General features: G+C 39.8%; 1 protein-coding gene across 1 annotated transcript; it reads right to left on the minus strand.

Annotated features, from left to right (window-relative positions):
• Positions 1–827: 827 nt before the first annotated feature.
• Positions 828–1,822, minus strand: LOC122753003 (peroxiredoxin-1). Its single transcript, XM_044000105.1, has one exon. It carries the CDS (start codon positions 1,764–1,766, stop codon positions 1,167–1,169), a length of 600 nt encoding a protein of 199 aa, XP_043856040.1. The 5' UTR covers positions 1,767–1,822; the 3' UTR covers positions 828–1,166.
• Positions 1,823–14,548: the final 12,726 nt, after the last annotated feature.

Below are 14,548 nucleotides of genomic sequence, written 5' to 3' on the forward strand. Positions count from 1 at the left end.
GGCTAACTAGAGGATGGATTGGAGTGGGGAGACTTGAGGCAAACTGACCCACCAACAGGCTATTACAATCATCCAGGCATGAGGTGATGCAGGCCTGCACCAGAGTGGGGACAGTGTCAGAGGAAAAAAGGGGACATATTCAAGAGATGTTGCAATGGTGAAATCAGATTAGATATAGGAGGCAAGAGATAATGAGAAGAGCGACTTGGAGGATGGTGGTGTTGTCCTCTACAGTAATAAGGAAGGTGGCAGGAAGGGAGAGAGAAGGGTAAAATTTAAAGGGAAAGCTCATGAGTTTTATTTTGTATATCTTAAATTCAAGATGTCTACTGGACATGCAATTCAAGATGCCTGAAAAGCCCTTGAAGAGATGAAGTTAGAAGACAGCAGAGTTTGGGGCCAGATAATCAGATCTGAGACTCATTAGTAGAGATGGTAATTAAATCCATGTAACTGATGCGATCACCAAGAAAAGTTAGGACAGAGGGAGAAGAGAATGGGGCCCAGGACTGAACCCTCATGGTTAACACCTATGATGAGAAGGCATGTTCTGGATGAGGACCCAGCAAAAGAAACTGAGAAGGAAGGAGAGATAAGTAGGATAAAAAGAAAGACAAGGAGAGAGTGGTGTCCCCCAAACCTAGAAATCTGTGTGAATCTTTATGTTTCAAATATGTTTCTTATAAACAATGTATGTTTGATTCTGGTCCCTTATTCCCTTTATAGGTTAATTCTTCCTGTTTCCATTCCTGCTTATGATTATGAATTGTATTTCCCCCTTCATCGCAACCTCATGGTTTTTTTTCTTTTCCTTTCTCTTAAATAGCTCTTTTTTTTTTTCCTTACGACAAGTTTAATAGGCTACAAAACATCAGAAGGGCTGGAGCCCAAAGGGCTGACTAGTACAAACATGGTTAACACAGCACTTGGTCGTTAAGAGGGCGGCAGCCAGCAGGCCTAAGGCAGGCTCAGCCTGCTGCCCTGAGGGAGAGGAATGAGGCCTCACGAGGAGGTGCCCAGCTAGCCCTCTGGGCTCCCTCTATGAAGGCCTTCCAGTTGAAAGCTTGGGGAAGATCAAGCATGTGTGTTCTGGATCTGCAGACAGCAGAGACATGAAGCCCCAGGCCCCCTGGGGTGGAACAGCCTTGGCTGCAGAGAGCAGCAGCTCAGTGCTGTTTGGAGAAATATTCTTTGCTCCCCTGGACATCAGGCTTGATCGTGTCACTCCCAGGTCTCCAGCCAGCCGGGCACACTTCACCATACTTGTCTGTGAACTGGAAGGCTTGGACAAGCCGCAGTGCTTCATCTACAGAGCGGCCCACAGGAAGGTCATTGATGGTGATCTGGCGAAGGATGCCTTTATCATCAATGATGAAGAGACCCCTGAATGAGATTCCCTCATCTGCCTTCAAGACCCCATAATCTTGACAAATGGTGTGTTTGGGGTCAGACATCAATGGGATGTTCACGGCTCCCAGTCCACCATTCTTCTTGACAGTGTTGACCCAGGCAAGGTGACAGAAGTGCGAGTCCACTGATGCACCAATCACTTGGCAGTTGAGTTTCTTAAATTCTTCAGCTCGATCACTGAATGCAATAATCTCCGTGGGGCACACAAAGGTGAAGTCCAAGGGGTAAAAGAACAAGACAACATATTTTCCTTTGTAGTCGGACAGGCTGATGTCTTTGAACTGCTGATCTGGCATAACAGCTGTAGCATGGAAATTGGGGGCTGGGAACCCAATCTTGGCATTTCCCGAAGCCATGTCGACTGCAACAGCTGCGCTCCGCAGACTCGCAAAGAAGGGACACCAACACGTGAAGAAGAGCTGGAGAACGCCTTAAATAGCTCTTTTTAAAAAGATGGTGAAACGAAAGAAATGTGATCAATACTAATAATTGGAAATTAAAGTGATTGGTTCCCCTCCTGTCTTCACCTAGCCCAGGTCCTAATCACTGATTCTTACACAGTCTTCCTCTACTTTTAGGTCAAATTCTTTTAAGTAGTTACAGATTTCTTCCAGAAGGCTCCATAAGAGAGACTATCTTCTTAGATCCTGAGACTGTCCCCAGTGGATTTACTACCCCTTTCAGCTTTGTGGAACCTACAGATTTGATAAGCATGCTGTTTATGTCATTGTCCAAGTAACTATGAAAATTTTTGTTTTGTTTTTTTTGTGGGGCAATGGGGGTTAAGTGACTTGCCCAGGGTCACACAGCTAGTAAGTGCCAAGTATCTGAGGCCAAATTTGAACTCAGGTACTCCTGACTCCAGGGCCTGTGCTCTATCCACTGCACCACCTACCCGCCCCGTAACTATGAAAATTTTAATAAGTTCAGGGTCAAGATAGATTCTCTGAGGCACTTCAATAAAGACTTTCCAAGTTGCAAAGGACCATTAATAATGACTATTCTTTGGGTCCATGCCTTCAACCAGTTCCAATTTTATCTAATTGTTCTATTACCCTGTTCAAATACATTTATCTCTTTCACAAAATTAGCACGAAAAACTGTATCTGTCACACTAAGAATAAATACTAACAAAAATACCTATACAGTTGTAAAAGAGTTGGTCCTTGAAAGTTCAGGGCCTAATCACAGAAAAGGGGCCTAAAACCAACGTAAAAATGTGTCCAGAGCAAATGATCCATTTCTCAGGAGCAAACAAATCCCTTGAAGTAGATTAAAAAGGAAACAAAGTTGGGGGCAGCTAGGTAGCACAGTGAATAAAGCACCAGCCCTGGATTCAGGAGGACGTGAGTTCAAATCTGGCCTCAGAAACTTGACACTTAATAGCTGTGTGGCCTTGGGCAAGTCACACATTGCCCCGCCAAAAAAAAAAAAAAAAAGGTACCAACCAAAAAGGAAACAAAGTCAATTTAGCCATTCCAAGTGACAGCCACATTTGAAGATAATATCAGTCTCATATGAATCTTCAGAAGATTTTTAGAAGAGAATGCCCACATCTGGACATAGCTTCTGGAACTGAGAGAGCAGAATCACAGGTAAAGACAGGTGTCCCAAAGAAAGGAACCTGGCCTGTCTATGAGTGACACTCCTTCTGCCTGATTGCCACCAACCAGCAGCATCCCTGGAATAGGAGGGTTTCTGTTCTACTCGCTCCATATGACTTTTCATGATCTCCCTTTCTCCAGCTCCCTAATATTCTTTATGTCTCATCAGGAGCTGGATTCCTCTTGTACTTTGCTTCTGAGCTGACTAAATTGACTTTTTTTTGTGAGGCAATTGGGGTTAAGTGACTTGCCCAGGGTCACACAGCTAGTAAGTGTCAAATGTCTGAGACCAGATTTGAACTCAGGTACTCCTGACTCCAGGGCCAGTGCTCTATCCACTGCACCACCTAGCTGCCCCCTAAATTGACTTTTGTTTTGTTTTGGTTTTTGTTTTGTGGGGCAATGAGGGTTAAGTGACTTGCCCAGGGTCACACAGCTAGTGTCAAGTGTCTGAGGCTGGATTTGAACTCAGGTCCTCCTGAATCCAAGGCCAGTGCTTTATCCACTGCGCCACCTAGCTGCCCCTTCCTAAATTGACTTTTAAATGTTATTGCTTTATCCTTGCTGATCCTATGGGTTGTTGTTTTCTTTCTAAATCATCTAAGGACTTATTCACACATCATAAATGGATCAGATTTTCATGGTTAGTTGAATACCTCATTATGGAGCCCCTTTTTCTGTGATTAAGTACTGGGCTTTCAAGGACCAAGTCCTTTACATTATGATATGTACATCCCAGAACCCGAGATTCCAAGCAGTCATACTTGGGACAAGTTAGTTGAGTGAAAAGAGCATTGGCTTGAGAGTCACACTAGCCTTAAGGAGGATTAATTTTCTTTATCTCTAAAATAAGTGGGTTAGATTATATGACCTCTAAGTTATCTTCCAGCTTTAAATCTGTGAATTTTGTAATCTGCTTCTAAGTTTTATTATCTGTGTGAGAGATTTTCCCCAACCCTTAGAAATAAGTGATTTAACTATCCTAATAATCAGTATTTAGACTACAAGTTGTGATTTAAACTGTTTAGGTAATCTTTAATAGTTTAAGCAAATTATAATAAAGTAAGATAGATATTAGAAGAGCTTATGTAAACCACATAATTGAAACCATTAGTTTAATCCACTGTGGTTAGATATCCACCAATCAGCTTAAAGGTCAAATACTAAAAATAGTAACTCTTGAGTTATCCTGGACCAATTAGGACTGTAACGATTGGAATAACGCCACCTGCTGGATACTTACTGTAGAGGAGTTCTGCCCATGAAGGGAAGGTCTTTGAGGGCAAGACCAGGAGTCAGGAAGTGACGCGGGCTAGTGGGAGGAGGAAGGAAGAGACTGGCGTTCAGTCTCGCTCTCTTTCCTCTGGACTCTGGCGGAGAAGGGAGCTAGAAATGCGCTCTCCCTTTAATAGATAGGAATCTAGACCTTTCTCTCTCTCTTTACCAAATTCTTATTCTCCTTAATAAATGCTTAAAAGTCTAACTCTTGCTAAAGCTTATAATTTATTGGCGACCACTCATTAAATATTTTAGACAGACTAGCTAGAATTTTAGCCCTTAACAGATGGCTGACCACGAAGAGGAAAGCTAACCCTCAGTCTTCTTCTGATCTGCTGGTTGGGTAAGAAATTTCCCCTCCCTCTCCCTTTAACTGCTAAGTACTGGCGTACTGGCTGTGTTTTTCCTTTGAATTTTTTCGAATGGACCTTTTAAACTCCCTAATTATCCTATTTTTGATTTTGGTCTGTTTAACCAGACAAATGGGAGATAAGATCATGTTAATGCTTTGTTTTTGTGGATTTTCTATTTTTCTTTTTATTTTTGTTAAAAGAGCCAGCAACTTACTCACACAAGGAAATATCTCTCCCTCTCCCAACCATGCTTTTTCAGAGAAACCTGAAGAGATTCCTGCAGCTTTTCCCAGTTCTAACACTAATTGTTGCTCTAATTTTGCATGCCTGGAGGCAATGACCCACCCTCTAGAAGCTTTTAATCCCCTAGCACCTGGAGGCAAAGTGGGGGAAGAGGAATCCAGGCCTGAGTTCAAAATCAAGTCTGATTCAAATTGCGCTGGTCCTTCCCCTCCTCTCCAGACCCCACCCTCTACTCCTCCCATGGCCAAGCCCATAGCTTCCCCGGCCTGGGAAGTCCAAAGATCTGATGCGCATGCTCAACTTTTTCTACCTGCATTTGCAGCTTCAGGCTCAGCCCTTCCCCGGCCTGGCTGTGCTTCTGAGACAACCTTAGAAAGCCCTTTAAATTCCAGATATACTCCTTTTGTTCATAATTTTGCTAACCTGCTTTTGTCTTTAATTAGTAATCTTATAAAGCATTTGTATGGTGAAAAGCCCGACAGACAATATAGAGGGGTTAAAGAAGAAAAACTTAAGCTGAATAAGAATGACAATCATCAACATAGTTCAAGACTCTGCTTTTGCCATGGAAGGGTATATATTTTACAGAAATGTAGAAGTAAGCAGCAAGGTATTGATATGAGTATTGGGGATTTTAGATATCGGAATCAAGAGTGTTCTGAATTCACTCAGATTATTAATGTCAGTTCAGAGGTTACATAGGATTTCTATGCTATTACATATACATTTTGGAATTAATGGTATAGGTTTATTTTCATAGAGATTTTAATGCTTTTGAGATTGTGTCTTATACTTAGTTTTTAAAACAAGGAGAATATTTGTAAAAGCTTTTTATAGTCATGCGATCAAGTTTATATTTTGTAATACTCTTATTAATATTAAGTTCATATTCATTTAGATTTCCCTAGTTTGAATTTCATTGTCTTTTATTATTCCACGTGTATTTTCTTCTATTCATTCATCTATCTAATTTTGAAACATGGTTTTGATTTCATAATACAATGTTAATTCTAGGAGTATTGTGCTCCCATGTTCTGAGTTGTTTGTTTTTGTTATTTTTTCTCAACTGATTATTTGATCAAACTCTTTAAAGCATTTCCCTGGCAAATTGGTTGCCATGGCAAGTGTAAATTGATTCTAGAAGTATTATTTTTGATAAGCATATTCCCAAAAAAAAAAAAAAGAGGGGAACATTTGTAAAAGTTTTCTTTTTTTCAAAAAAAAAGTTTTCTTTGAGATTCTGTTGTGCTTTAACTTGTATTTAAATATGTTCTGATTTTTCACAAAGGTAATTGTATACTAAGTACAAAAAAGGGTATTATTTGAAATTGTTGCATAATTATATATTGTGTTCTGAGTCAAGATGTATTCACATTTTTTGCAATCATTTATTATCCTCAATTTTTAAATACATATGAGACTTGGATTATGGGAACTTATCATTTAAGACATTAATTGCCTTTATTCTGAGTTATCAGATGCCAGTTGGCCAAGATGCCATCCAATCACAAGAGGAATACACATGAGGGGAGACATGCATGAAGTCAAGGTATGGCCGAGGGAACGGCTTTTGACAAATGTTGAGGTTGGATTCTCTTGGTTTAATATTTTATTTTATTTTTCCCCACAATATTGTACAGATGGCTGGAAGTATTCATCCCACCCATCTCGCTCCTACACCTGGCTTCTATGCTCCCTCCTATATGCCTGATGCCATGGACATCTCAATCCCATGCATCTGATTAAGTCTGACTCAGTTTCCTCCAATATGTTCGGTGGCATGGACATATATTCCATCCACCTATTTTAGACCTGGCATACTGTATGGGCAGTACATATTGCTCAAGTGTGGGAATGCTCATATCCCATCATTTCTCTGTTCTTTTATGGTAACCCCCATAATTATCTCAGGTGTCATGATAAATACAGTGTTGAATTTGGCCTTGACACCTGTTACCAATTATATTAGATTTTTTAATTTCTCATAGTGGCATGAGGATAATTAGGCAGATGATGCAAAAAGTGATGAAACAAAGATAAAAATTATTTTTAATAATTAATATCGTAGCAATTGTCTTCTCAATTACCCTCCATAAGGGGGGGACTATAGTAATATTATAATTTTAAAGAATGGTTCAATTTTTGTTTTATTATATGTTTCATGTGTAACAACTAAGATTCTGAATTCCCTTAGACATGTTTTTGAGAACTTTCATTGTTTGATTTGATTATTGACAAAGCTATTTTAAAGTTGTGTTAAGCTCAATTTTGTAGGAAATTTTCCTGGCTGATTACCAGCATCCACACATCAACCCCTGAAAAGACTTCCATTCCACGACTACACCTAGAGGACATCTGAGAAAAGACTTTCAGAGACTTTAAATGAACAGTTTTGATTTGTTGTTTTTGTTGTTTTTTTTTTCTCTTTCTGTTATAATATACACCATCTGTAACTTGTATTCTCTGCAGAGGCCCTCCCTTTGCAAGACTAATGTCAAAGCGTCGGTTCATGAGGACAAAAAAAAAAATTGCCCCTCTGGACAAAACTTTCCTCTCTTCCTTTTCTATATTGTTGTTCACATATTATTAGTTAGCAATAGTTATCATATTGTTTTTACTGTTCCGTCAAGGAAACATTTTGTTTCTTGAGGAACAACAGGGGGGACTGTAACGATTGGAATAACGCCACCTGCTGGATACTTACTGTAGAGGAGTTCTGCCCATGAAGGGAAGGTCTTTGAGGGCAAGACCAGGAGTCAGGAAGTGACGCGGGCTAGTGGGAGGAGGAAGGAAGAGACTGGCGCTCAGTCTCGCTCTCTTTCCTCTGGACTCTGGCGGAGAAGGGAGCTAGAAATGCGCTCTCCCTTTAATAGATAGGAATCTAGACCTTTCTCTCTCTCTTTACCAAATTCTTATTCTCCTTAATAAATGCTTAAAAGTCTAACTCTTGCTAAAGCTTATAATTTATTGGCGACCACTCATTAAATATTTTAGACAGACTAGCTAGAATTTTAGCCCTTAACAGGACTTAAGAAAAGTCATCTTCAAATGGAAGTTGATAAATTTCAATGGCCACCATCAAAAGAAATCAAAGTGGATTTAAGCAGTTAATACTTTTGCATCATGGTGGATCCACTAGTTGGATTACATAATTTTGCATAAGACGGAGGATTCCATCATTCCATGGACTGGTTGTACATGTACCACTTGAATTGTGTAGTATAAATGGTGTTCATTGGAGGAGTCTGTCTAAAAATAGTATATATAAATACTTTTGAGCCCTGATTTGAGTATAAATACCACCAGAGCCCTAGGTTTAGGGTCTTCAAATCCTAGACCTGAGACTGGCATTATTTTGAGACAGGATCTCTCTCTCTCTCTCAATAAACCTATTTACCTATGACTTGGAGACTTTGCTGTTTCTTTTTCTTTGTCAGACTTAGAAATTTTTTTGACATCTGTGAACTGTGTAATCTGCTTCTAAGCTGTATTCCCTTCTTTAATAATTATATATACTTATTAATTTAACTTATGAAAGATGACAACTGAAGTACTATTTTGAATGTTACTACTTCAGTAAATTACATAGTACCAAAGCAGCTTAAATTAATTAATTTCCTAATGAACCCAACATCCATTTGAACCATCATTTCCTACATTTGAATTCACCTAATATTTAAGGGCAACCAGGTATTACAGTGGATAGAGTGCCAGGCCTAGAGGCAGGAAGATCCAAGCTCAAATCCAGCCTCAGGAACTTACTGTGTGACCCTGGGCAAGTCACTTAACACTGTTTGCCTCAGTTTCCTCATCTGTAAAATGAGTTAGAGAAAGGAGTGGCAAACCACTCCAGTATCTTTCCAAGAAAACCCTAAATGGGGTCTAGAGGAGTCAGACAAGACTGAAAACAACTGAACAACAAATATATAAGGATTAGAAGCACCAATAGATTTAAAGCTGAAAGGAATCTTAGAAGCCATCTCATCAGTTTTTTTAGAGATTGAGGTCCATTATAATAATGATGATTGTTAAACAGAGAGCAACTGCTACAAAATGTTACTCCAAAAATAGTTATTAAGCAAAGCAAGTTAACATTCTGAATAGGTACCACCTACTACCTGTAGAACGAACACACTGTAATAGAATGGCAGGCAAAAGATGACAGATGACATCTTTCTGACACCATCAGGGAGTGGACGGTTAGCATTAGCAAACTAGCAAAAAACCACTGACTTTTACTTCATGGGGAAAAGTAAACTGAGATATTAGCACCTGAACTGTTTGCCAGCAAAATATTACTAATTTCCTAAAGTTGTGTTCAAAATAAAAAGCTACTTTTTTCCAGGCATTAATTTCAGGCATTAAACTACTTCTAAAAAGCTGATTTGTGTTCTGATCCAACCGCTCAGCTACATGACTTGAATTCATTAATAAGTATTTATTTTACATTTGTTATGTGCCTGATACCATATTAATGGCTTTTGGAAGTGAGGGCCTCCTCCTAAAGGGTGCCAAAGAATTATAAATCAATTCTCAAAGGAGTAAAGTCAAAGAGAAAAAAGCTTACATATATACATAATTGGTTTATGATCACAGAGCAAAATCTGAACAAGGACATAAAATAAATGTTAAGTTGTTGCCCAGTAGCTGACAGGAGCAGTGATGGAGTCTGTAATGGGCATATTGTTGAGAGGCAATTAAACAGCATAGAGTAAGATAAAACAATTAAATGTTTCAACTTGGAAGTGATTAAATAGCATAGAGTAAGATGGAACAATTAGACATTTCAACTTGGAAGGATGTCTCCAGTTGAGTTCTCCAAGGATCTCTACTTCACCTTGTGCGTTTTAATATTTTTATCTCATTTATTTAAATAAAGGGGAAAAAATGGCATGCTTCCCAAATTTACATATTGCACAAAGTTGGGAGGAATGTTGTTGCTGTCATTTAGTTGTTGTTCAGTCATGTCTGACTCTTTTTTACCCCATTTGGGGTCTTCTTTGAAAAGATACTGGGGTGGTTTGCCATTTCTTTCTTCAGCTCATTTTACAGATGAGTAAACCGAAGCAAACAGGGTTAAGTGACTTACCCAGGGTCACATAGCTTTTAAGTTTCTGAGTCTAGATTTGAATTCACAAAGATGAGTCTTCCTGACTCCAGGCCTGGCACTCTATGCACTATGGAGCCACCTAGCAGCCCTTTGAAAGGGAATAGTTACCACAATGGGTAATAGAATTAGTATTCTCAAAGCTGAGGCGAGAAGAACAATGAACTGAACCAAATGATATGAAATGTTGCACTAAGTGATATAGCTTCCAGGAATAAAAAGATGAAAGTTCTCATATTTAGCTCTGTTCAGACACATCTGGATTGTTGTATTTAGTGCTGGGTTTCATACCCTTCTTCCAGAGGAAATGGAATCATCAACTAGTATAATGAATAGGCTTGAGGTCCTGCCACATGAAAACTGCTTAAAGGAATTAAATGTGTTTGACCTGGATAAGAAGAGACTTAAATAAGACATTATATTGTGAATTCTTTTTTTAGATTGTAACCTCCTTTAGGGCAGGGACCATTTTTTGCTTTTCTAAACCCAGAACTTAGCACAGTGACCGGCACATAGGAGATGCTTAACAAATGCTTGTTCACTTATTGACTTGGCTGTCTTCAAGTATTTGAAAGGCTGGAAGATCGATAAAACTTAACCTGCTTGGTCCCAAAGAAAACAATTGGGAGAAATGGGTAGAAGTTGCTAAGTTGCTAAGAGGAAAATTTAGGCTTAATGAAAAACAGTGAAAATTATTGCAAAGTGAAATGAGCTGCTTCAGGAGATAGTTGGTTCCCCCTCATTGGAGGTCTTCAAGCAAATGCTGCATGACCAGTTTTTAAAGTATACTGTAGAGGGAATTATTTTTGGGTATGGGTTGGACTAGATAGACACCGAGTTCTCTTCTAATTCTGAAATTCTGTGATTTTATGACTCAGTAGAGTGTGAAAGACAGGAAAAAGACCTTGTGACTTGGATTCCTGCAAGTATGAGTTCAATATTGGTACACCAGCTTTTGTTCTTCCTGTTTTCCAAAGATGTATCAGATGGATACCACTGGGGATGAGTAGGGAGAGGAGATCTGCCAAGTCCATGCCCCCTTCTCCCCCCTCAGTATACCTGGACCCTGGAGTGTTCCATTCAATTACCCAGTGGAAACTTCATTGCCACCTGACTCAGGAACAAAGAGAACCCAGTGGTAGTGGCATTGCTGTTCCAAATTCTGAGGGAGCAACAGAAGAGATCCAACTGTTTGCCACAGATTGGCAAGATGAGCTAGAAGAGTCACCAGTGTGGCAGCCCTCAGCCAGGACAGAGTAGTTCAGTTTCTGTCCCCACAATGTTCCAGGTAGTCTCCGTAGGCATATATGAATAAAAACAGTAATGCATTACTCTGCTGTTGGATCTTCCAGTGGGGACTAAGAAGTAGATTCCTGTCTTCTCTTTTCTGTATCAGTGGGTATAGGCCTTTGGTGCCAGACAGAAATAGCTCCTTAGATATGGAGTAGATTAACGGCAATTATAAAAACCTTGCCTTCCCAGCCTAATTCCATTAAGCACTTGTTGCTGTCAAAGAATAATAGAATGTCAGAGCAAGAGGGAAATTTAAGTCTCGTGTAGTCAAATACTCTTATTTTAAGGACAGAAAGTTCTATGCTCAGAACTGCATCTAAAAAATTTTACATCTGGGGCAAATGCTCAGGGTAAGTGTCATAAGATCAGGGGATGAGGGGATGAAAAGACTTCACCCCAGCCCACCACAGAGGTGACACTATCAAGGCTTTTGGTTCTGTCATATGTAAATCTCAGACAACATCCAGACATCCACAGTTCCAGACCAGAAGAACATCAAAAGGTGCTGATAAACTTTTGAGGTGATTTGGATATGTTAATGAACTAACCACAAGATGGCACAGATAGGAATTGGTCTGTTTTCCCCCCAAAAGCTATAAAAGTGAGACCTCAAACTCCTGCCCCTCCCCCCCCAGCACTCTTACATAGAATCCATGCTGCTTAGTGCTCCCAACTTTAATCCATGGTTAGAGGAATGGTACTCTCTGCCTCTCTCCCTCCCCCTCCTCCTCCTCATGCTGCCTGCCTTCCTTGCCACTCCATCCCCGATCCTGCTCTCTGTCTCTGTACTGTTTTCCTCCTAGTCTTTGTGCCCTCTATGTTTAACTACAGTGTGACTGACACCCTGTTTCATGTTGCCAATGATAGCCTTTCCCGAAGAGTACTCAAAGAACTAGGTGTGCCTGTGGGGACCAGTCAGGAAAGCCTCAGGTAAAAGGGAGCACCTGAGAATTTCTTTGAAGTAAACTAGGTGGAAGTGGGAAGGGAATGAATTCTATACATGAGACATCACTTATACAAAGGTCCAAAGGCAGGGATAGAACGTCAGGTACAGGGAACCACCAGTGAGCCAGTTTGATTGGAATGGTGAGTAAAGAAGGGTGAGTAATCTACAATAAGGCTGGGAATATAGGTAGGAGTTACATTGTGAAGGGCTATAAGTAACAAACTGAACATTTTGAGTTTTATCCAGAAACCACTGAGGATTTTTGAATGACCTGGGTGACACAGCCAGATCTGTGTTTTAGGATTATCAATTTGGCAGCTGTGGGAAGGATGGACTATTAGAAAATGAAGAGACTGGAGTAAAGAATACCAATTAGGAGGCTATTGCAATCGTCCAGGCAAGAGATAATATTGGTGGGTTTTCTTTATAATATAAATCATTCCCAGAACATCTGCTGACAGCATTAAGTAGATGAGCTAATCAAGGACCACTATAATTTGTGATTATGACTCACTCATGGCATTGTGAGAAAAAAGATAAATATATCTTTTAAATTCTTCCCATAAAGATGTTTCCCTGCCAGTCTATCAACTTTTTTTCATTATGCTTCTGCTTGTATTGGAAAATTGGCAGACTCAACATTTTATTATCTGTTGCAATTTGTGAGGCTTTCTGAACCAGTCTCAGATGCTAGAAGTGATGCTTAAAAATGCAATGTGACCTGTTAGTTGCTTTGGTGAATTTGGGGCATTTAAGTAGGTAAAGAGTACATCAAAGAAAAAAACGATGACCCCTAAAGTTGAGTACAATTGTCTATAAAAAGCATAACACACAGACTGACCACCATTGTGGCATGGTGTGACTGGACCAAATCAGTTTTTGAAAGATCCAAGAGCATTCCCCAAGAACATCACCCCTGCAAAGGCAAAAAACAGCTCAAAAAACCAGAAATCCACAGATAGTAAAACAGCATTTTATGGTTATGACCATTGTTCCTCCTATCTATGAAGTAATGTGCTTATAGTCAGTGTAAACCAGCATTCCAAGCTTTAAAAAATTTGGCATGTAGCTGCCTAGGAAAATTATACTTTGGGTTTTGCAACATTTTTATACACTGGAATATAATATTGTCCCTGTGTGTGGAGTGTGTGGAGTGTTAACCACAACTACATCTTAAGTTGTTGGCCTAAATTTATTTCTCAACTTGCCTTGTAAAGGCAGTAGAGAACAGGGATGGGATGTCAGTTGGCAGAGGACACTAAGTTCATCACACCATGAGAGAAGTGATGAGGGCTCTGCTGAATATTTAGGTCATGTTGCCGTGGGAGAGGGAAAAGAGAGAAGACACATAAGAATTATCACCTTCACAAGTGGTGGGGGAAAAAGGTCAAAGAGATTCTGATGGTTATTGGAAATTAGCAGTATTTATAGTATTATGTGTGTGAGCTGGCATGTACACTTGTAAGTAATTAGCAAAGGCTTACAAACATCAAAATATAGCCAACTAGAAACTAAAAGCAACCCATGATCCCATGTTATGATTGTGTCCAATCAACCATGTAGAAAGTTGCTTTGTCTAAGATAATTGTGAAAGCTTAGGGAGGTAAGATAAGCCTCATTGGGGGCTTTCTGTCTTGGATAAGACTGAACTTTGGATGAAATGGAGCAATAAGCCATTGCAATCGTGGAATCTTAAAGTTATAAAGATTGACTGGTTCACCCTTCTGTCCAGTACATGGATCTTCTCTACAACATCCCCAATAAGTGGTCAGTTAACCAGTTTCTACTTAGAGTTCCAATGGTGGGGAATTCAGAACCTTATGAGTCTGCCTATAATAATTTTGGATAGGGGCAGCTAGGTGGTGCAGTGGATAAAGCACTGGCTCTGGATTCAGGAGGACCTGAGTTCAAATTTGACCTCAGACACTTGACACTTACTAGCTGTGTGTCCCTGGGCAAGTCACTTAACCCTCATTGCCCTGCAAAACAAACAAAGCAAAATAAAACAATTTTGGATAGAACTAATGTTAGGAAGTTCTTCCACATATTGAGCTGAAATTTGCCTCCTTGTCACTTCTACCCATTAATCCCATTTATCTTCTTTCTATAGAGCTATATAAATCTATCCTTTGTATTGAAGCAACTAGGTGGCATAGTGGGTAGAGCACTGGGCCTGGAATCAGGAAGACTTGAGTTTGAATCCAACCTCAAACACTATTAGCTTTGTGATCCTCGGCAAGTCACTTAAACTCTCTCTAACTCAGTTTCCACAAATGTAAAGTAGGTATAATAGCACCTATCTCACTCACAGGGC

This window comes from Dromiciops gliroides, chromosome 1 (assembly GCF_019393635.1).
Source record: "Dromiciops gliroides isolate mDroGli1 chromosome 1, mDroGli1.pri, whole genome shotgun sequence".
Lineage (NCBI taxonomy): Eukaryota > Metazoa > Chordata > Mammalia > Microbiotheria > Microbiotheriidae > Dromiciops > Dromiciops gliroides.